Source organism: Topomyia yanbarensis, unplaced genomic scaffold (assembly GCF_030247195.1).
Source record: "Topomyia yanbarensis strain Yona2022 unplaced genomic scaffold, ASM3024719v1 HiC_scaffold_148, whole genome shotgun sequence".
NCBI classification, from domain to species: Eukaryota; Metazoa; Arthropoda; class Insecta; order Diptera; family Culicidae; genus Topomyia; species Topomyia yanbarensis.
Window position 1 is genome coordinate 64,397 of NW_026683325.1, and position 23,604 is coordinate 88,000.

General features: G+C 38.6%; 1 protein-coding gene across 1 annotated transcript in view; it reads left to right on the plus strand.

Annotated features, from left to right (window-relative positions):
* LOC131694775 (uncharacterized) overlaps window positions 1–23,598 on the plus strand; it is an 82,475-nt gene extending 58,877 nt beyond the window's left edge. The window contains exon 5 of the mRNA XM_058983276.1: window positions 5,016–23,598. Coding sequence (XP_058839259.1) covers window positions 5,016–5,238 — 223 coding nt within the window. The 3' untranslated portion in view covers window positions 5,239–23,598. The remainder of the gene's footprint in view (window positions 1–5,015) is intronic.
* Window positions 23,599–23,604: the final 6 nt, after the last annotated feature.

The following is a 23,604-nucleotide window of genomic DNA, read 5'->3' on the forward strand; positions in this document are numbered from 1 at the left end:
GAAGGTTATGCGATATTCTCACTAGTATTTTTCTCGTATCAGCTGAGCCATCAGTGACATTTTCGCGAGATTTTTAGTGATTTGAATGTAAAATGAATTTTTGACAGCTTTTTCAAGGGCATAATTCAACTGTTTTTTGCAATATTTGACCATAGGAACTACATACGGTTATTTCCGTTTTTCAAAGAAACGGTTGATTTTATGCATTGCATTACTTCACCAAATTTATCCGTGTGATAAAATTACACCGTAAAATCGCCAAAAATAAGTCACTAGTTGGTTTAGTTAGTGTTTGGATAACTGTTTGTCATGATTTTTATTGAATTCGAACTTCTAATGCGATATCAACAACGACGCCAGCGAATGCACGCAATCACATTATACTCATTCGAAAGCTTTTAATTTTCTCTTTAAAATGAGCCTATGCTGGTTTTGCGAAAACTTGCGATAAGCAGTCAAAATTTTAAAAAACTGTGAATGGAGACGCATGGTTATTACTGATATTGAATTTGAATAATCACTTTTAACTAGAATAATGACACGTATACATGCACAACTTTCAAATAGCATTGAGAGCATGATCTACAAGGGTTTTACTAATGATCAAGAGTAAGGAGTGGAGTGGAGGTATAGATGGTTTCAAAAATCAGTACATATTTTTAATCATCTGAAAAATGTCAAAATGTTTTTGAACTATTTCTTGCTAACTTACGTAATAACTGTCAAATTGAGTGAACACAGTTCTAGTCATTTAATGAGACTATTTTGATCCGAATTTGCATAGCACTGATATAGCCTTAGGTTATGCAACATTATTTAAATAAAATTAGACCATTTTTAAATGTACCATATACGCGAAAAGGGGTTTTCGATTTATTTTTATTTAAGATAAGAAATAAGCAACCTAAGTAACTTAAAACACACACACTAAATCGTTAACCATTTTGTTGATTAGTTAATGTAATTAAACATTCCACTAAGACGCTCAAAATGTTTGTTTTGAAAATGAAAGAAAATTTAGTTTCCATATCAAGTAACCCACTAATGAATTGAACGTTTCAATATTAGTCAAACACATCTTATTTGATCTGTAGAAACGAAATAGTCAATTCTGAAGCCACATAATGAGATGTCAATCAATTCGTTTCAATATGGAAAATAAATTCCAAAATTATTATTGAAAAAATCATTATAAAAGACAAAATACTTACTTTTGAGCCATTCTAATAAGTAGTAAAGTTAATTTATATTTTCATAACCAAAAAGGAATTCAGCGCATAAAAAGTTCTTTAAACGTTTTTTTGAATTTTCACAACAAAATAATTATTTTTTAGCCACCCTAATGCATGATGACTTTTTTTACAAGTGTTAATATCAAAACCGATTTAGCACACGAAAATTAATATACACAAATTTTAAGAACGATTTCGAAAAAAAAATATTTTTGAGACACCCTAATGAATAGTAAATGTTTATTTTTTAAATGTTTTACTATCAAAAACGAATTTAGTGTACCAAAATTACATAAAACCGTCTTGTTTGAACCGATACGGCAAGGTTTGGACTTTAGTCCACCTTTTGTTCTAAGTCGTGCCACTGTGCAGTCTGTTACGTGTTGAGATAATATTTATTGGAAGTGATGAGTTGAGTAGTTTATGGCATTTCTGCTTACCTTATGTGATGGGATGCGCTTTTGCGGTACTATCCCGGTAAAAAAATGCGGACGAACATGGTCAGGCGATTTAAACAGCTTGGCGTTTGACTCAACTCGCCTGTGCTAATTGCCCCTAGGGGCAAACGCAATTTGCGAATGCGATTTACAGGCAATTTCAACACTTAGACAAATTTTCTGGCGGCTGAAATGGACTTGGTTGTTTTTGCGTTTTTTAAACATGGCGGTTCATGTTTGGCTTAAGCTTAAAATTGTTTTTTTTTTTAACAATTCGCATGTTCTCGCTTGTATTTTGTTTGTCTAGTGCACTTCATTTAGCCAACGAATGTGGGAAATTGTGGAATCGTGTGTAAGTATAGTGGAACAAGATCTCTAACCTAAAGTCTTAATAAAAGTCAGAATGTGGTAAGTGTTGGTGTGCAATACCAATTTCACCATTGATAATTGATTTTAATGATTCCTATAATTTTGTGGTGATTACGTAGTGTATTTATAAGTTTATGTGAGTAGATAATGAATCCGAAAATAATTATTATTTGTAATTTTCATATTAGGCAATTAAGGGCGATTACATGGCGTGTTCCCTGGGCGACTTGGAGGCGATTTAAGGGCGGGTAGAGCGGCAAGAAAATGACGGTGGTAAATCGCCCAAATGTTGCATTTGAAATAGCCCCCTAATTGCCAGCAATTTGCTGGCAAATTGAAGGGCAATTAGCGCATCCGAGTTGGCAATTAGCTTCCCGTCAGCAAGCAACTTGCCCTTTTTGACTGGGATACATGAAACAAGAGCTTCTTTTGATGACACATAGATGTCCGCACCATAAAATAACCTCATCCCAGTAAATTACAATCGGAATGAGATTCGGAATGTGAGCTGATTTATGATGGAATTCCAGCCGAATTCTGACCAACTTGACCCCACTCTACTCTAGTATTCCAGGAATAGGACTAATTTGAAATAATAATCAACTGGTACCAATTTGGCGTCAGTTTGGATTTCTTGTCTAACTGGCAGCAAGTTGGTGTCAGTTATTTACGAGAACAGAAAATTGTTTCTTTTAAGATTGTTTTGCTTCGGAGCAACTGGAGCATGAAGCTTGTATTCGAACAAAACTAGCGCAGATTCCGGTTAGTTTATCATGGTGAACACTTCTTTGATCAGTTTAATGTCGATTCAGGAATTCTGTCAAATCCGCGTGGGAGCGATGTGACATCCACTAAAGACAGTAGAATAACTAAGAGACGTCATGTTCCCTTTGGAATACCAACTCTATGAGCTATAAGCGTTCACAGCTGAATTGGTATTCCAAACAAAACATGGCGTCTCTTTGTTATTCTAGTCTCTTTAGCATGTACCTCCAAGCGAACGATGAGAAAAATAAAAACGCTCTTCGCACTTTTTACGTAAAGTGTCGCTCCCCGACCAGGAAAAAATAACTGGCCAATAACCCGAGCATACTGTTTTCTGGTATCATACCAAAACCTGGTATTCACTGAATATTAATACCTCATTGAGGTATTAATCAGGTATTGAAGAAACATTCTTCAATACCTGCTTAATACCTTTGTAAAAATACTTCCATAGTTAAAAATATTCAAATTCATTCAATGAAAATTGATCATATTCAGCCACATTCATTTTCAATATTCAGTGACGCAGCTGAAAACGTCAAACGAACAAACCACAACAACAGTCATCCATGCAGATTTTTTATTCGTCTCCGATTACTACACGAAGCGACCGTGCAGCAACGAACCAAACGCATCAAAGTAGGCCCTGGCACAATGTAAACGATGATGATTGTTCTTTCATACGCTTTACCGTCATTTGAAAACATGTTCCTTGATAATCAGTGAAATGAATATATTTTCTATACGCCGCGAGTCGCTTCAGGTTCATTTTCAGCTGCCAAAATAGAGCTTCGATTATTTGTAACTCTGAATACTTCATTTTAGTATTATTTATGTATCCCTGTGATTTTTACAAATACCAAATCAATTCTTTATTGAATACCTTCATACAGTGAATTTTGTTATTGGAAGGTTGAAAAGGTTTTGTTACTATTCAGGTATTATAATAACTCGTTTGATTATCAACTAGTTATTCGTAGTACATGTCTCAGTTATTATTTCAGGTATTTTACCTCTTATGCAAGGCTCCTCAATACCTTATTGCGGTGTTCAAGTATTAGTACAGTATACCTGAATTTGGTATTATGAAGTTATTTTCTTCTGCTCGGGTCTTCACTTGCATGTTATTCCTTTTCACTTCGTTGTGTGTTGTCTCATAGGAGCGTATCACTACGTGGCTCAACAAACAAAAGAAAAGAAAATGGGAGGCTCTTTTGTGTGCATTGTTGCCCTGCTCACTGGGAAGCAGTGCAAACAATTGGGTCATTAAAATGAATAAAATTCTTCTTTTATTGCATAAACCGATTGAGATAAATATATATCTATCTATCTATATCTATTTCTATATTATTTTATCTATCTATATATATATATATATATATATATATATATATATATATATATATATATATATATATATATATAAAAGTCAATGTTTGTATGTATATGATCTATGGACTCCAAAACGGCTTAACCGATTGCCGTAAAAATTTATACATAGTAGGTATTTGTTCTGGAGCGTGTTTGTGTGCTATTGGTTGGAGATTATCTGCCCGTCAGATGGCGCTTCGAAACAAATTGTGTTTTACTCTTATTTCGCAGAGTGTCGCAGCAACGCGCGGCGGGTGTTAGCTAGTACAATATATATTGAACCCTTAAAACTTTAGAATAATGTTTAATTGATTTCTACGAAAATGTAAACACGTTTGACACTATCGGTTTTCCTTGACAATGACTTTAGTCACATGAATCTTTTCTGATCTTCCAAATAAAAGTTCTAAATAGGTATGCTCATTGAATACTTTGCAATTTATTCCCGCAAAAACAGTGGGTCTCGAGAGTAGAGGACTCCGTTAAGTTGTTATTCTGATTCGGTTATACGAATTTTAAAGTTCAAGTGAGTTAACTAGAGGTATTTGAAAATAAAATCATATTTGGCATCACGGCTATTCAACATTCTTGCTAGTCTAAATAATCAACCCCCAACAAATTACAGAATTATAAACCTATTCAATCTCCCAAATCTATCCATTTGCATATACTAGTGACCAAAATCAGCCAAATCGAAGCACTATCCCCCTCCGAGTGCACGCTTCACCGGAGGGGCATTTTTAATACCATCGATCGTAATTACAAACCAATCTCCATGCTCGCCGCCCCTGATCCCGATTAGCCCGGTATTTCATTTCGGTTCAATCCTCTCTCTTTCCAGGTACGTCATCACAACCCTATGCGGCGAAGAGTCCTGTCCCTGTCCGGACGTGGTCATCACGCTTCTGTTCTGGATTGGCTACTTCAACTCGACACTGAATCCGCTCATCTACGCGTACTTCAACCGGGACTTTCGGGAAGCGTTCCGGAACACGCTGCAATCGCTACTGCCGTGCTGCATCAAAAAGAGCCCGTACGGGGGCTACAACGCTTACTATGTGTAGTAATAAGCCTACTTAGGATAGTTGTTTGGCTGACGCGTCTGTGTGTGTATGTGTACGAGTGGAGTTTTCTCTGGAAAACATGGTTTGCTTTGGGATTAGTTTTGTGTGTTGTCCCTTACAAGGGATTAGCACGTGTATGAAATTGGAAGTATTTGCGACTGTTGAGGGTTTAATTTGGTTTTGAAACTGTGGGAGATATTTTATTAAACGGACGATATTTGGAACCGGAAGCAGAGTAAAGTTTATTCCGAACGCTCGTTTTTATTCGCATTTGCTTCGAATATTTTTTTAGGCAAGAAAATCTTTTCGTATTGTGTTCGGTGCATCAATTTTGCCGACACGTAGGATTATTTTGGGGAGATAATGAAAAGTAATTTAAATCTGATTACCAATTCCTATCACGAAACAAATTTCCTGGTTTGCTTTTGAATGTTTTTGTTTTCCGATGTGGAAGCTTACTCGCATCATAGGTTTGAGCGAAAAAATATCCATCAATGGATTATTTAATTCATCACTGCACAGCAATTGAAAAGCTTTGCATTTGGTCAACCGACCTGTTATCTCGGGTCTATGCTTTTTCCGCATGTTTGTTTCAATAGCCCCACTTTCACTTTTTTTTTACTATCCACTTGAGAGGGTACAATCCCATTTCTGGAGTGTGTACATTTCCGCATCGGAAACGCTCGTCTGTCAGATTGAAGCGTTGTTGAGTTATTCTGATTGAAAACGTGCTCTTTGATGATGAGCTGGCCAACGGAATGCGTCAAACGCGTTGGCTCTTTGTATTGTTCAGCAGAGGGGTGCGCCAATATAGACAAAACTAGAAAAACTCTAGTAAGAGAACTGCGGAGAGAAAAACAGCATTTTTGACAACGTATGCCACGGCATTGTATGGCAACTCGTCCAATGTTATAAGGATAGGCAATGCTCGATTGGATTCGTTTTTTGACAGCTAAACGCGAATCCAATCGATCCAAAATGGAGTCTCCGCAGTTCTCTTTCTAGAGTTTTTCTAGACAAAACACCTATTGTCCTGTTGATTACAATATTGCGCACTTCCCACCAACCTGGACTCAGCACTTTCGAAGTGCGAGTGATCAAACTGCTACTGAAAACTGCGAGCTGTCAAATCACATGTAACTCAAGTGATAGAGATGGTACTTTCATAGACAGGCCAGTCGAACTAACCAGTCTATGAGAAGAATTCAATAGAAGAATAGTAAGTGCGTAGTGTGGTTAGAATCCAGTTTTTAGTGCCATAAGCAATATTATTTAAGAGATTCTGTACGATACCGTTCAGGATCAGTACATTGCGAATTTTTGACAGTCTGGAACAATAAATTCCATCTGAAGTAATTTTGAGCAAAAAAATGCAATCTGGAAAATATTATTTGCTAATTGAAAGATGACTCATTGAAAGGCCAAGTTTTAATAATATATGCGGAATAAAATTTGGACAAAATTCAAAAGGCATTTTTTCTGTATGAAAATCTTTAATAAATGTTCTCTCTATATACGAAAACATTTGTCAGCTTATTAACTTAATTTAGAAAAAAAAACTCCTAGGAACTTTACGACAGTTTGCCGGAATTTTTGGCAAAGCAGTCGAAAAAGTTGATGTTGACTTTTTCTTGATTTCTTTCATAATTTTTATTATCAGATGTTTGATAGTTTTAGCACAGACGTAACACTATGAGGGAATTCCCTCCTATCGATCCGGCAATTTTCCCAGAATACTAGCTCCACCTTTTATTCACCGTCCCAAACACTTATTTTCTGGTGTGTTACCCCTCAGGCTTGGGAACAATTTTTCACTAGTGGTCTATCCCTCATATGATTGTTCATATGTCAGTGGCGCAACAATTTCAAATGTGGCAACAGTCCCAACTACAAATATATTCAAAATGACCGTTAAAGCGGGCATTGTTTTCGAGTGTTATGTCTGTTAGTCTGTGGTTTTTGGTCAAAAATTATTGGCATATACTCTCCACTTCAAACTAGCTCAGAAATCCTCAATTGGGTCATTAAATGCGAAAAAAAAATCTTTTTATTACATACATCGATAAAGCTGATGAACAATGTTTTTTCCAACTCAGGAAACGTGAAAATAATATTAAAATTTAAAATAAAGAAATATGTTGACAGTCTGGATTTGACACTATAAGAAGCATTTGACATATCGAATTTCACGACAAATGATGCCCTGTCAGAAAAAAATTAATACATGCTTTCCCGGTTTTTCCGCACGGTTTTTTTCATTTGACATAAACACCATGCAATGCATAGTTTTTTTTCATTTTGGGTGTTGTCTTGATAGGCCAGATGTAAACAACCGCAGTTTTCCTATGTATGGTTGCCAAGTTTACATAAGATTTTATTTAAAACAAAAAAAATCGTTTTTACGTATTACAACGAAATTTTTTTTTAAATGATGTTATATTATGTATATTGGACCTAAAATTTATCGAATGGAACGGAAAACTATATATAGCTTAATGACCTAATTGGACGCAGTTGTGGATCATTTGGAGGGTTACCAGCTTTTTGTACAAAAGGTACGCCATAATACTGTATTGCGTTCATTTTTTTGCGTAATATCTAGGTGCCAGATTAGAGGTTTGCTGCCATTTTGTTTACACGGTAGGGTAAAGTGCCTATTTTCACCATACTAAGCAGGGTGCCTCACTAATTCATTAATTTCTCGGCCTCCAATCAATGGAATGCGAAAGAATTGACATCAACAGCTTTGCTTCGTTGTTAAGAACCAATATATTAACACAAATGCGCTGAAAACAGTGAAATTCCCGTGTTTGAGCGCAACGAAAACCCGAATCGAGTGCCCCTATTGTTGCGCTACCATATGACTCAATGCGTTGAACAAAGATGGCAGACACTGCTCTAACCAACGGCTTCCATTGAATAGGGTGATAATAGAAACATGGCGAAAATGGGCTCAACACCCTATCTCCTCGCGGGTTGAAATCAACACTGGATGTTTAAAATATAGAGTTCTATGCAAATGATTTCACTCACACTACTTGGGGGTTTGTTTTCCTCCAGCTGTCATATGTTAAACTGTCAGTCAATTTAAACGTTTGCTGTTTAAATGCTCTGTGTCACTGTGAAACTTATTCTGGAGATTACAATACCGGTTGGGTTAGATCCACCATGCAAATAATCCGGTCGAAAAGCTTTTTTTCGATTTGTTTTCCTCCACCTATCAAAAATTATGACAGGTGGAGGAAAACAAATCATTGAACACACTAATACTACTGTTACAGATTGTCAAGTACTCTATGGGCAATGTCGTAAATACAAATCTGGCGAAGATGGCACTTTGGTATTCGTAAGATGAACCTTACATGAGTTGTGTGAGTGATCACAGTATAAATCTACTTGCGTTCGTCATACCGGTCGTTCCGCTTCCATTTAATCCTGTGACCGCTATGACGTCGACCCGTTGTGCTTCAGGATTGTTTACATATTTTTGGTTGCCAACACTAGCAAACCGTGTGTTCTCCCAGTCAAAAAGGGCAAGTTGCTGGCTAAGGGGGGGGGGGGGGCTATTTGCCAACTCGGATGCGCTAATTGCCCTTCAATTTGTGAGCAAATTGCTGGCAATTGGGGGGCTATTTCAAATGCAACATTTGGGCGATTCGCCGCCGTCATTTTTTTGCCGCCCAGCCTGCCCTTAAATCGCCCCCAAATCGCCCACGGAACGCGCCATTTAATCGCCCTTAGTTGCCTAATATGAAAATTAAAAATAATGCTTATTTATGGATTCATTATCTACTCACATATACTTACCAGTATACTAGGTAATCACCACCAAATTATAGGAAGAATTAATGGTGAAATTGGTATTGCACTCCAAAACTTACCACAATCTGATGTTCATTAAGATTTTAGGTCAGAGATCTTGTTCCGCTATACTTACACACTATTTTTACTTGGGGAGACGACCGGAATATGATTTATAGGATTTTCGGCCTTTGCGGTCTGATTAATCAGAACGGGTGATTTATACTGCCCGACGTTTCGGCCACTGGTTATGGCCTTTTTCAAGGGAAACTGTAATTTATTCACGGTTACAAATAACATATTTAAAAAACGGAAATACAATTTGTTACTCACTACTTTATCGTTCTTCGTTTGAGCGTCGTTTGCCGACGATCGGAGGTTTTTTTAAAAAAGCTTCAAATATGCCGTTACTAAGCAATTGCATGAAAGTTAGTGGGTTGAAATTGAAATAAATTAATATTATTTTGCTAAACTTACTGGTGGGTAGAATTGTTCAGTTTTCCCATCACCCTTTTTTAATCACTGTGCACGACTCAAAGACACTTTAGAAGATGGTTGGGGCAATGTGAGATGGTAATGAGTGTGAGATCAATTTTGACTGAGTACGTTTAGGAGTGGGCAGTGAGATGACGGCTTGTCTGTGTGTTGTCTCTGCAATCTGACGGATTGTGAGGCTTTGGCTGTGTGGAGTATTCCAGCGTTGATAGTACTCAAGCCATCTACATCTCTGCGGTAGTTTACGGTGTTGGATGTGTTGGTAATATGACACATCTCCAATATTGGTAGAGCCGTAGTTCGATAGCTACGATCAATAATTTTTGTTTTGGTCAGATCGAAGTTATGTTGTTGCTGTATGATGTGATCAATGAGGGCTGTTTTTTCGCCTGAGTGTGTTGTTGGAATATTTGTCGTGTCGAATCCTATGTTGAATATTTTGTTGATGTTGGATTTGTGTCCATTGAGCCGTATTTTTAACGGGATTAATCAGACCGCAAAAGCCGAAAATCCTATATAACTTACACACTATTCCACAATTTCCCACATTCGTTGGCTAAATGAAGTGCACTAGACAAACAAAGTACAAGGGAGAACACACGAATTGTTCAAAAAACAATTTCAAGCTTAAGTTTGAAAAACACGAAAAACAACCAAGTCCATTTCAGCCGCCAGAAAATTTGTCTAAGTATTGAAATTGCCTTTAAATCGCATTCGCAAATTGCATTTGTTCCGAGGGGCAATTAGCACAGGCGAGTTGAGTCAAACGTCAAACTTTTTAGATCGCCTGACCATGTTCGTCCGCATTTTTTTTTGACAGGGCTGCTACACCTATATCCCAGTCAAAAAGGGCAAGTTGCTGGTTAACGGGGGGCTATTTGCCAACTCGAATGCGCTAATTGCCCTTCAATTTGCCAGCAAATTGCTGGCAATTAGGGGGCAATTTCAAATGCAACATTTGGGCAATTTGCCGCCGTCATTTTTTGCCGCCCAACCCGCCCTTATATCGCCCACGGAACGCGCCATTTAATCGCCCTTAATTGCCTAATTTGAAAATTAAAAATAATACTTATTTTAGGATTCATTATCTACTCACATATACTTACCAGTATACTACACTCAAAAAAAAGTAAACGTTATGCCTATTGATTTTACACATAGATTTTTGCAATTAACGGAGGCATATAGACACTATTTGCTGGCACATAAACCTAATGTGTGTATTTACAAGAAATATTAATCTTACATTCACATTTCATAACTATTAGACACATAAAACCCCACTCTATAACAATATGCACATATAACTTATGTGTGTGCATACATAGTTTATACAGTTGACACATTGAAGCTATGTGTGCGCGTGATAACAATAGCATTTCTTCTTCATATGAATTTTAAGCGGTTTGAAGCAAATAGAATTAACGTTTGGATTTTTTTCAGTGTAGGTAATCACCACCAAATTATAGGAAGAATAAATGGTGAAATGGGTATTGTACTCCAAAACTTACCACAATCTGACGTTCACTAAGACTCTCGGTCAGAGATCCTGTTTCACTATACTTACACACGATTCCACAATTTCCCACATTCGTTGGCTAAATGAAGTGCACTAGATAAACAAAGTACAAGGGAGAACACACCAATTGATCAAAAAACAATTTTTAGCTTAAGCCAAACATGAACCGCCATATTTGAAAAACGCGAAAAACAACCAAGTTCATTTCAGCCGCCAGAAAGTTTGTCTAAGTATTGAAATTGCCTTTAAATCGCATTCGCAAATTGCATTTGTTCCTAGGGGCAATTAGCACAGGCGAGTTGAGTCAAACGTCAAACTTTTTAAATCGCCTGACCATGCACGTCCGCATTTTTTTTGACAGGGATATACCTCATTGCTCTATTCGTGATCTAACGCTGGATGTCGACCGCCAGATGGCACGGGAGTGCAATGATGATGTTTTTATGGTTTTATGGCATCTGTCAAAACACATTGGAAAGTAAATTCTGAATTTTATAAATTCAATCAATATTATAATTAAATGTTATTTCTTCTAATGAAAAGTAATATTGATGAAGAAAATATGTTTCCTACCTCTGAAAAATATCCAGATGGTAAATTTCTTGTTACATCACTAAGAATTCGTTCATCCGGTTTCAATTTATACTAAAATGAAATTCAGATATTGAAATTTCGATAGAAAACACGATGGTGAGCAAAAATCACTGGATTAAAGAGTGCAGGTGTTGACAGTAGAGGTTATCCACCGATAAATTCCAATTCTAGCCAAACATTTTCCATATCTAAAACAACCAATCTAACCTCTACAATACAAAAATAATTCCGGATCTCAATAATTCGCAATAAAATATTGAGTTCAACTGAATATTTTGATGTCAAACGAAAGAACGAGTGTTTTCTTATCATCTGTAATCAAACTTTTGGTGAAACTATGTGATATTTATTTTAAAACAATTAAAATAGAAGAACCATCCTATATCATAAATGCAAGAAAATATTTTCATCATCATTATTTGATTGGTACCAAAAATGAAATCTAGTTGGCGCATCGAGCGAAAAAGTTTCACGTTTGAGAGCCAATAGAGTTCTATGCAAACGATTTCACTCACACTACTTGGAGGTTTGTTTTCCTCCAGCAGTCATATATAAAACTGTCAGCCAATTTAAACATTTGAATTAGCTCTCGTAAAGTATTTATAATAGTGTTGAAATGCTCTATGTCGCTGTAAAACTTATTCGGGGGACGTACAATTCCGGTTGGTCATATTCCATCATGAAAATAATCCGACCGAAAAGTTATTTTCGATTTGTTTTTCTCCATCTATGACAGGTGGAGGAAAACAAACCGTTGAACACACTAATACAGTTACAGATTGTCAAGTACTTTATGGGTGCCTAGAGTATGACGTTTAGTATGGTGCCTTGTGCAGGGTTGCATTTTTGTTTAAATGCTGGAAGGGTTGTCCAAATTACTCTGCATACGTTAGTTCGCATTTTTCAATGTTTCGATTATGTTATCCTCAGTCAAATCAAAAACTTCTGACCTACGGTACGTGTTTGTGATTTTTGGATTAGGTGTCCAGCTAACGGCCTAGTCGATCTGTCAGTTACAGAGGGGAAATATTTGAAGCACAAAAATCAACCAGATAGACTTTAAAGCGTCTACTCAGCGTTGTACAGAGATGCGCGAAAACCAAAACTAAAAGTTTCAATCGTATAGAAAACGACGGTTTTAATCGTGTATTGTGAACAAATATGGCGGATTAAGGTTGGAATTGAATTCAATGCAAACTTATTTAACTATTTAATCAAAATCAAAATATTTAATTCAGTCAAATAAAAAGTCACCCAAAGTGTACACAAAATTGCCGGTTGCCAAAACTGACCGACAAAATATAACTTAGTAAACCGTGCAGTCAGATTTTTACACTATCGTTTTTGTTTTAACTCTAGAACGTTGCACTGGGGTACAAATGTACCCCGCGCCTTCTTTGGAGCCATGTAAAGACGAGAATTCGGCATTTTCTGACCTGGGACCCTAACCAAAATTCGATTTAGAGTTCCTAGTAAGAGTAGAAAAAGGTGGTATAGCTAGGGGCAGTTACCTTGTGATGCATTTTTAAAAATCAGCGAAATTAAATGCATTTCTTTCCATCAAAATAGAAGACGTCAAAACCCTACAAAAAACAGCCCTACATTCAACAAAACATCGAACAAAGTGGATCAGCGTAGGACGATTGTTAACTAATCTTTTCTGCGAGGGAGTGCAAAGTTGGTGCAAAAATGGAAATCAAATGCATTCTTTCTAAGATGATGCAAATTTGCTATACATTCCTAGAGTGATCTGCCCCTAGTAGTATAGCCAGTTTGCTTATAGGCTTCGTAGAAGCAGGTGTCAAAGTTGGCGTGGGGTACATTTGTACCCCAGTGCACAGTTGCCGTTGGCGTTTCGTGCTGTCAGTGGAAATGTGATTCGTGACAATACCAGTTTTTAACTGATTGTTTTACTACGCAAGTAACATTCAGCATTATATAATCATTTTTAATCATTTATTCAATTTATTTAATTTGATTTCGAAGCGGAGCAAAAAATCGTTCTCAATTTTACTGATTTTTATTGTTGTATTGTTTATTTTTTTATAGTTTTTCAAAGCAATGGCTCGTAAGTATACCTTGCGCACAATTACTGCTGTGACGGAAACGTTGCGTGTTACCAATGTATTACTGGCCAGAAATATTTTTTCATTTCAATTTCACCCCATTTCGTGGCATTTTCTAAAACCCGATTTTTTAACTTTCACTCTTCCAAATAATTAAACTTTTTTAAAACTATCGAAATTTCATTTTATTGCGTTTCTAGACCATTCTTTCAACTTTTAGAATCATTTGATTTTTTCAAATCGGTTGAAAACTCGCAAAGTTGTAGTAATGTTTATGAAAAAAGTCAAAACCGCGATTTATTCAGTTTTTATTTTGTTCAAGCCAATTTATGTATCATTGATTCAATAAATTTCGTACTTTCACTTGCACAGCTGTTTTCGCAATTAAAAACGATGATAATAATGTATTATACATTTCCTTTGTTTGCAAGTTTGCCTGCGAAAATTGCGATCAAACGCTTGGGGTATATTTTTACCCCAGTGCAACGTTCTAAGGTGGAAAACGCAAGTGCAACGTTCTAGGGTTAATCTACTGACATTCTATTAGAAAAAAATGATTTAAGGTACCCTCCTACCTCTCTACTAAAACTCTAGCTCTGCTTCCGGTCCCCCCGAAATCCGATCAGTTGGGTGCAGTATGTGAAAATCAGAATATTGTTGGCAGTCAAGCTAAAATAAAACAGTCGTCCCACTCCCTCTCGATGCTCGGGAATGTTCAAATATTTTCAAATCGTAACAAGTTTCCAGTGTGTTTGTTCATTGACTGCATCCTTGCGGGGGTCTCGTACACGTATGCCGGAGCTGCAATGTCAACGTTTAGGTATCGAGTGTAAACTCAAATAGCAAAAAATCACTGAAATGGGATCGATATAAACAGAAAATAAAAAGTGTGTTCAATAGAGGCTAACAATGCCGATGAGTGTTACCGTTGTAGATATCGATCGATTTTACGAGTCAAGCTCGTTCATTCCCACGAAGTGACGAGCCGATATCAATCAGAGAGAAAGAGTGAATATATTTAATATATTTAGAAATAAACGAAAGCGCATCCTTTCGCTATTAGCTATATGATGTAAAATAAAAGAAAACAACCTGAACCGCCACGTAGAGCAATCAAGCAATCAAACCATGCACCATCCCTCGTGAGTTGTGACAAGAGCCTGTTCAGAGTGGCGCCAAATCATGACTGTCACCCTAATGGATTAAGTTTGTACAAAGCCCTTGGAAACGTTTAGTTTAGTAGTGAAGCAACACAGTAAACCCAGATGAAAGGGCCAGTTTCCTAGTCGTAGTAGAAGTAGTAGTAGCAGTAGTAATACTCATAGAGGTAGCTAAGTACCACATAGTCATAAAACGGCAAACACAACATACAAGTCGAACTCGTTGAATGTAGCAATAAATAGTTGTTATATCGGACAATTGTTAATAGTTAAGGTAAGATATAGAAAAAGAAATTGAAAACGATCAACTAAAGAGAGTGTGTGTTTTAAGAAACCATGACGGATGCAACATAACATACCAAATGATATTAGTTGTGCTAGTATAAGAACAAACAAAAACCAAAAAATGAAACGAATCAAAGTAGAGCAATCGTCGTAAAGAAGAATAAGAAAATTTCATTAATGTCAGAGTATCGTATATGGCTTTGATCTGAGCATTGTTTATTTTATTTATTTGTTCCAATTTTTGGTTTTTTGGTAGACACCGTATAACTTCAAAAAAATTGAACTTACTATTTACATTGTTTAAACAAATCTAACGTTATAATTACAACTAGATTTGATGACATTGAAATCAAAACTATGTGGAGTTTCCTGGTATTTGCAGCAATACCTAGCCACAGGATTGTTTTGATCATAAACTGTACGGTGTCTAAAATCCACAAAAGAGAGGGTGATGCAAGAAGATCGCAATATTACTAGACAACATATCTAATAGCGCACACTGTTGTGCTTCGGATACTTGGTACTATTTTAACCCCTTCATGTCAATGTTGTTTATAAATAACGAAGTTTTTAAACAGCTATAACTTTCTGATACAAAAAGATTTGAACACAAAAATAAGTAAGGCTGTGACTATTACCTTTCATTTGAGCACTAACAGTTATAAAAATTATCCCAATAACTGAAGTTATTGCAATTGATCTGATTGGATTCCATTGGAGCAGTGCTGCCAAAGACAACTTCAGCAAAAGTTGAAAAATGAAATTTTCATATATCATCGTTGTCTTGAAATAGTTTTCAAATCTGATAAAACCTATCAATTTAGACTATCTTCAGCTGCATTTTCCATACAATTTGACTATTGTTCTTTTCTGAACGCGTTCTAGTCAGCTACTTTGAACGGCGTTGTATGGCGCCCATACTTGTACAGCATACTCCAAGGTGCTCCGGACTAGAAAAACTCTAGAAAGAGAACTGCGGAGAGAAAAACAGCATTTTTGGCAGCGTATGCCCCGGAATTGTATGGCAGCACGTCCAATGATATAAGGATAGGCAATGTTCGATTGGATTCGTTTTTTGACAGCTAAACGCGAATCCAATCGATCCAAAATGGAGTCTCCGCAGTTCTCTTTCTAGAGTTTTTCTACTCCAGACCAGTGCGCAGTATAAAGATTTCAGTGCGAAGAAATCCACAAAATCGACTGTGTTCCGTTACAGAAACCCCAATGTTGCAAAAGCCTTCGCCGTTATTTCAGTGATGTGGTCAGCGAAACGAAGTTTTCTATCGAATAACACTGCCAAGTCAGGGATAGAATGGTATATTCGCAACGCCTTATATTAGCCAAGCGTCCGAAACATATCACCTTACATTTATCGACGTTGAACTGCATACCGTTCAGCAAGCACCGTTCCTCTATATTGGCTATATCGTCTTGGAGCACAGCAGAGTCGAGTGCTGAGGCAATTGAACGAAACATTTTCAGATCGTCAGCATAGAGCAGTTTTCCAGATTTAATGCGTGTGCAGAGATCATTGATGAACAAGAGAAAGATCAGTGGCCGTAGATGGCTTCTTTGAGGCACACCGGTTGGCGTTACGAGTGTGCTTGAGCGTGTGGTGCCAATTCTAACGAAGGCGGATCGCTGTGAGATGTACAAGTGTGCAGCAATCTGGTTACCTAGGCACTACAGTTTCAAAACAGCAATGTTGTGGGGCACCTTGTCGAATGCTTTCGTGAGGTCAAAATATACAGCTTCCACTTGGTGACGCTTCTCGGCAGCTGGAACTAGAAAGCTTGTGTACATCATCAAGTTTGAAGTGGCGGAACGTTTTTTTACAAATCCGTGTTGGCGTTCGTCGATTATGTTGACATTGTAGACAAACTATTCCAGAACTTTAGCTAGGTAGTGCAGCATCGAGATTCCTTTGTAGTTTTTAACATTGTGTGCGTCAACAGCCTTATGAATACGAACTATAACAGCTTCTTTTCATACAATTGGGAAAACATTTTCCGAGATTGAACGATTTAAAATAATACTCACTGATGCAGAAAGTGCTCGGACACAATGTTTTATGTTAGGCCCTTTCAAAGAATCAACACTGGACAGAGCACTCAATACATCGGAATCACTTACGTTAAGAAGAGGAAGGTTGATATTAAGCGTTGACAATTTTTCAAGGTACTGTTGCGATGGATAGACAGGAGTGCTGGTAAATACTTCTCGGAAGTGGTCTGCAAAAAGATCGACCGACTCGGCAGCGGACTGTGAATTTTTGTCTCAATGATAGACACTTTCTGGTACTTTCTGGTTCTGGGTTTCGTGGGATTATTTCGAAGGCTGCGTTGAACTTGGTTCAATTATTTACCAAATGCACTGTTCCAGGCTATTTCATACTGCAGTTCAATTTGACGAAGAACAGTTTTGTTGTCGTCGGTCCTATGGTGCGTTGCGTAGGCGACCAAGCTCGGCGTTCCACCACGGAAACTTATAATCTGATTTTTTACTGAAACGTTTTTTGGAATATTACGGTGAAGAATCTCGTATATCGCATCATAGAATGCCACAACTGCCTGGTCTAGGTCATTTCCAACCAGCATCTCACGCCAATGGCCATTGAGACTTCATCGAAGTTACATCGAGTAAAGTCAAAGTTAAACTCGTCGTTAATTGTATCAAAAGCTTCACCATCATCAGAATGCGCATCCAGTCTTAAAACGAAAGGTTTATGGAGAGGCTCTACCTTCAGTATAGATGTCGAAGGCTCAACCAGTTCGAACACGTTCGTGTCATTAACGAAAGCTAAATCGAGGATCCGTTTATTCACGATGATAAAAGAGCAGATTTGATACAAGCTACCAGCGACCAACGTTTCTGTGATGTCCGTCTCTTGTTCCGATGCTGCATTTTTAGGAAGATATCACTTATAATCCTCATCAAAAATCCACCGAAGATGAGGAAGATTATAATCAGCTACAACAAGTATATTGTCGCGTCTGTTACATTTGTCCAAGATGCTTTGGACTGCTGAGGAGTGCACGTTGTACAAGTCAGGTTCGGTCTTAGATAAATACCGTAAATATATAATGATCGACCAGGCATTGAAACGCGTACGACAACTTGCTCCAAACATTGACATCTAGGCATTTTTAGTACAGTCCCAGTTAGATGTTTCTTTATCGCTATAAGAACACCACCTCCGCGGTTTAGATGACTGGTAGAAGAGTTGCGATCGCATCGGTACCAAACTTAATCAACACAGGTTTTTCGTGTTTCTAGACCACAACAGTTTGAAGGTAAATTATGGGTGTATCCCTACAATAACTAGAAAAAAAAGAAAGGGTTAAAATGGCATTCCAAACAACTTATCTAAAAAGCATTTTTCAGGCTTATTGGGTACCTGAGAAGTATCAGAACTTTTGTCAATTGATGAAAAATCATATTTTCAGCTGTTGGAGCATGTGATATAGACGATTTTTGTACAATTCAATGCACATCATCCTTGAAAACCTTCAAATTTTTTATGGCATCATTTCAACCAATGGACGTATTCCACTGAACAGAACAGGGTACTCATAGGCGACATTGAGGATTGTTATTACACTCGAATAATTTATGGCTCGTTTTGTAGATAGCGCAAAAGTCCATTCAACCAATTCGAAAGCATTTCTTCTTTCACACAGATCATCCCGATAGTGCAATATGTTGCTTCGTACAGCTTTTAGAAGTCCAAATTGTCAACGACCTTACTGTTTTAAGCTCACAAAGAGCGTTTTTTTGTTGATTTGATATCGACCCCCACTACAACTGATTTGTAAAACTGATTTGCGGAGCTTTGTTCTGTGCTTGTAGCTGGTGTTGCTTATAACTTACTTACTTATCTAATTTTCCCATTCGTCAGCGTCTTGATTCGTAAACTGTGTCAGTTTCTCTCACCTCGATGAACGGTTGGTCTGCAAAGGTTTGCGTGTCGCAAACTTTCTTCCTTCGATTTTCTCCGTATCGAGAACGGCAAACGCAGAAACTTTGTGTGAGCAGCTGGAGTTGGCAGGTTCTGACGAGGGTTTGGTGCTTGGTTTCGTCCTGATCGAAATTCCTGCTATAAGCGATGTATGTCCACTGGAGATTCCGCTTCACACCGGTCTGCCGTGCTCCACTATAATGCCTTCTGGAGGCTGCTGTTATTGTTGGTGCAACTCGTCCCTCATGTCTCGACAACTCCCTTCTGGCAACTGCGAGTTGTCTTTGGCCTTGCTAGACAGCTGCTCGAATCCAATTGATACTGGCTGGTGTGCCATGGTCGGGAGGTGGTTTAAAAAAAAGGTTGTTGCTCGCCACACCATGACAGGGCACCATTTGTCCCATTCGGCTAATGGTGTTTTTGGAGCTCAACAGTTGTAGGCAGGCTGAAACTTGTCGATATACCTGAGTAAATGTTCACGAATCCACCTTGATTTCTCGTGCGTGATACCTGCCTCTTTTTCCTGTGGCTACATATTCTAAAGTCTACAGGTTCACGCCCAGGACTATCGCTGAAATGAACTTGTCATCAAGTTTGCGATTAACGTGGTTTGCCTTCGACCACAATCCGAAGGTTCTCCTCCACACCAAATCTCCCGATTTGAATGTTACTTCTCGTATTCGAAGATTATATCTCTGCTTCGCTTTTTGTGACAGTTCTTGATTCGTCGCAGTACGAGCTCCTGTACTCGCCAAACTGTCGGCAATCACATGTCCTGTGCTACATTGCGGTCGTCTAGAATGTTTGAGCTTTGTTTCACGTATAGATCAGTGTTAAGATTGGATCGGAAGTTGGTGAAATGCGAACATATTCCGGTCGCATCGTGCTTCGCATTGTTCAAGGCCGCCGTGATCAGTGATGCCACAAGTACAGATTTATCGAGAAAGGTACAGATTTTTGAAGCATTTTTGGTACAGATTCTGTACGGTACAGATTACAGATTTTTGTGAAAAAGTACAGATTGGTACAGATTTTTTTACATGACAGCAAGGTAAAATAAGTTAACCCTGCGATGCATCCCAGTAAACCGCAGGTAAACGTTGTGTTAGGCAGCAGTGATGGCAAGAATTTGAAGTGGAGCTGGTACTGATTGAGCTTGAACTGAAGCTCACATTAGAATGCGTAAGGCAAAAACCTGCTTCCTGCAAATCAAAGGGATGATGTCTAAGTGAAAGCCTAGCGAATCTTCTCGGAGTGCATACATTTACTCTGACCTGCTCCATTTGAATTCCAAGCAGGTTTCTCGTATCCTATTGATATTACTAGCCCCATCTCAGCTTCTTGCCGCTACTCTGTTGGCCACCATTGGTTACAAACATAGTGGCAGCGAGAAATTGAGCTGGAGCTGATATTGATATCACCCAGTCAAACTCACACGGAATTCTAACTGGTTTCTTTCGGAATTCCAGCTCAAATACAACAACCGAGTCAGAATGTCTGGTTCGATTTCCCCGAATGAAAAATATGTATAAGAAGAATGATTTTTTTTAAAAACAACTTTGTTATTATTTGGGTACAGAATCCGGCACAGATTTTTCTATAGAAGAGTACAGATAGAAAAGATTTTTCAACTCCCGGTACAGATTTAATTGTGGCAACACTGGCCGTGATCCCAGCGAGCTATGAATCCCATTTTAGATGATCTTCTTCTAGCTCGAATGCAGGTGATTAGGTGATCGACATGCTCTGCGTTGTTTACCATTCGACGGTAATAAGTCATCATGTGCACGATATTGTGCCGAGATAGCGAAGACTTGAATACCGGCGATTCTAATTGTTTTCCATTGTCCGAAAAGACTATTCCGGGACTGACTTCAAAAAAATCTCCTGCTCCAGAAACTGTACCATCCTTGCTGCGACGGCACTTTGCTTTGGATGTGCGACGACATATTACGTAATCCAATCTACGATTGCTAGCATGACTGTATTTCACTGCTCTGAGCGTATAAACGAAACAACAAAACCCATTGATATTAATTCTTAGGGAATTTTTAACCGGTTTCAAGTTTCTCATCTGTGGCATCATCTAGGAATTTGACGCTTTGCTTGCCTTACATGTTTGGTAGTATTTGACGTAGTTGATCACGCCCTCTTGCATCTTCAGCTATTGAAAAAAGCCTTGCAGCTTCCGCAATGTCCTGTCGAAGCCCTGATGTGCTCCTGTAACTGAGTCGTGGAGCCTGTGCATCAATATCGCCACGTTCTTTGAATTTAGACACTTTTTTCCACAAGTGAATTGAAATTTCCGTCTTTGACGGCGCCGGTGGTTGAGTGGTAAGCGTGACCGCCACTCATTCCAGTTGGCCTGGGTTCAATTCCAGCTGATGTCGTTGAGATTTTTCTGAGGTGAAAAAATCTGTGGTCACGTCTTCCTTCGGAAGGGAAGTAAAGCCGTTGGTCCCCGGTCCATAAAATTGGTGGATCGATATCTAGTCCAGGTAGTGGAATCACCTCTCTGGCGTCGGTAAAGAAGAAGTATATCCAACTTCTATACTCTACTAACAAAAATATCCTCCTCCCGTGATACTTGTGGAGTGCGCAGTAGTATATACGGCCTCTAGCAAAAGCAAGTATCGGACTAACCATTCCTTTCCTTTCCTTCCGCGATCTACGTTCGGGCCTGGCCGGCGCCGGTATTGATCAAAAACACTTTAGGATTACCAGGAGTTGCACATTGAAAGATGTTTCGCTAATCCCAAGCATAATTATCTACTGATTCCCTGTGCAACTTCAGCTAGTCCCGATCAATAACGGAGTAGCAGCCAGGGGTGGTCGCACAAGCTCAAGCTCAAGTGAATTGAAATTTCCATCTTCGTCCTTTATTAGAAAGTTATTATATAGCTCATTGTACGCCAACCTAAAGTCTGGGAAACGATCGCCATCCTTTTGCACTTTATCCTTCAGCTGCGTGTGCCATGAATCCGTGAATTTTACACCTTTTATGCATCCTCGAAACTTCTCGGTGTTCTTCTTCATCAGCCTTCTGCGTCAGTACGGCTCCAATCACAACATTACTCGTATCGCAAGCAATAGCGAATGGCCCTGTAATGGGTGTTTCGAATTCAGTCTTTTTTTATTGAAAACATAATGTTTATTCTTCAAAAAACGTCAATGCATATTGGAGAAGGGGCCCTGGTCAGCCGTACAACGCAACTTAGTCGTGATGCTCTCACAAGAACGCTGTACGGCACTGACGTCTATCTTCCGGATTCTGGTGGTCAACTGTTTCGTATCCTTGGCTCGCCCATTATTTTTGTACACTAGGGCACTGAGGGAACCGAAGAAACCCTCAATGATACGGCACTGGAGCAAGTTAGTCCTATTCCTTTCTTTCGGCACGTACGGTATCTTTTTCTGCTCAAGATACTCTAGAGTCTTCTTGACGTAATAGGAAGACGCCTTGTCCGGCCAGAAGACGTACTTCCCATCCGCATGATGCTCCTTTAAGAACGGCAGAAGAATTTTCTCAAGACACTCCCTCTGGTACACTTTTTAATTGATGGCCAGACCGCTCGGCTTGAACCGCGGCTTTGAAATCCGTCTGTCCGATATGGCGATGTACAGCATATTTTTTTCAAATTTATACTTAAACTTATATTTTACTCCGGGGGTTTTGGCCGACTTGTCGCTGGAAGCTGTAGCTAGTAGCTGTCATTATCTGGAATGTGGGTTTTCAAGAGCGGAAAGTAACTTTCGTCGTCCAGCACGAACGACGTCCCGCGGTAGTTCTTCGTCATTCGCCGGCACTGCGATTTCATGATCGCTATCCGCTCGTTCGTGTACTCGGGAGACCGAGTCTTCTTCCGACAGATGATGCCCTCCATCTTGAGAGTTCGGTGAATCAAGGTATGGGAGCAATAATATTTTCGGCCGGCGTCACGCAAATTCGTTCTGTCCTTGTTGTCGAACAGCTTTTCAACGCTTCCGTCTTCTTATTATTCTTCTTCTTCTTTGTCGTTATCTTCGCCGAAGGCCCGCTATCGGCCTTCTGCTCTACGCTCGGGTATGCCAGGATCCATTAAACTGTTCTCACGGGGAAGTTTTTGTCTCGAAAGTAGTCTACTGTAAAGTTTTTTCCACGATGACCATGCGTTTTGTAAAACCGTACAACACGCACGCGGAGTGCTTTCTGTTTCGACGCCATCTTCAATTGAACTGACAACACCCGAGCGAAAAGAGATGTGTCACCCATTTCTAGGGAGCCCAAAGAGAAATTCTCTTGGAGAAAAAAAATGCTCTTTACTTTAATTGCAGAAAGGTCATTTTTTATTCATTCTCATTTTTTATTGAACACCCGTTACTATTTACTACTATGTGTCACTAGCACGTAAACAAGCTGCTTTTTTGCAATTTTCTTAGACGTCGTAAAACGTTAGTCCAATGAAAAGGACCTGTATTGGACAATACTGAAACATAATCGATTTCGTA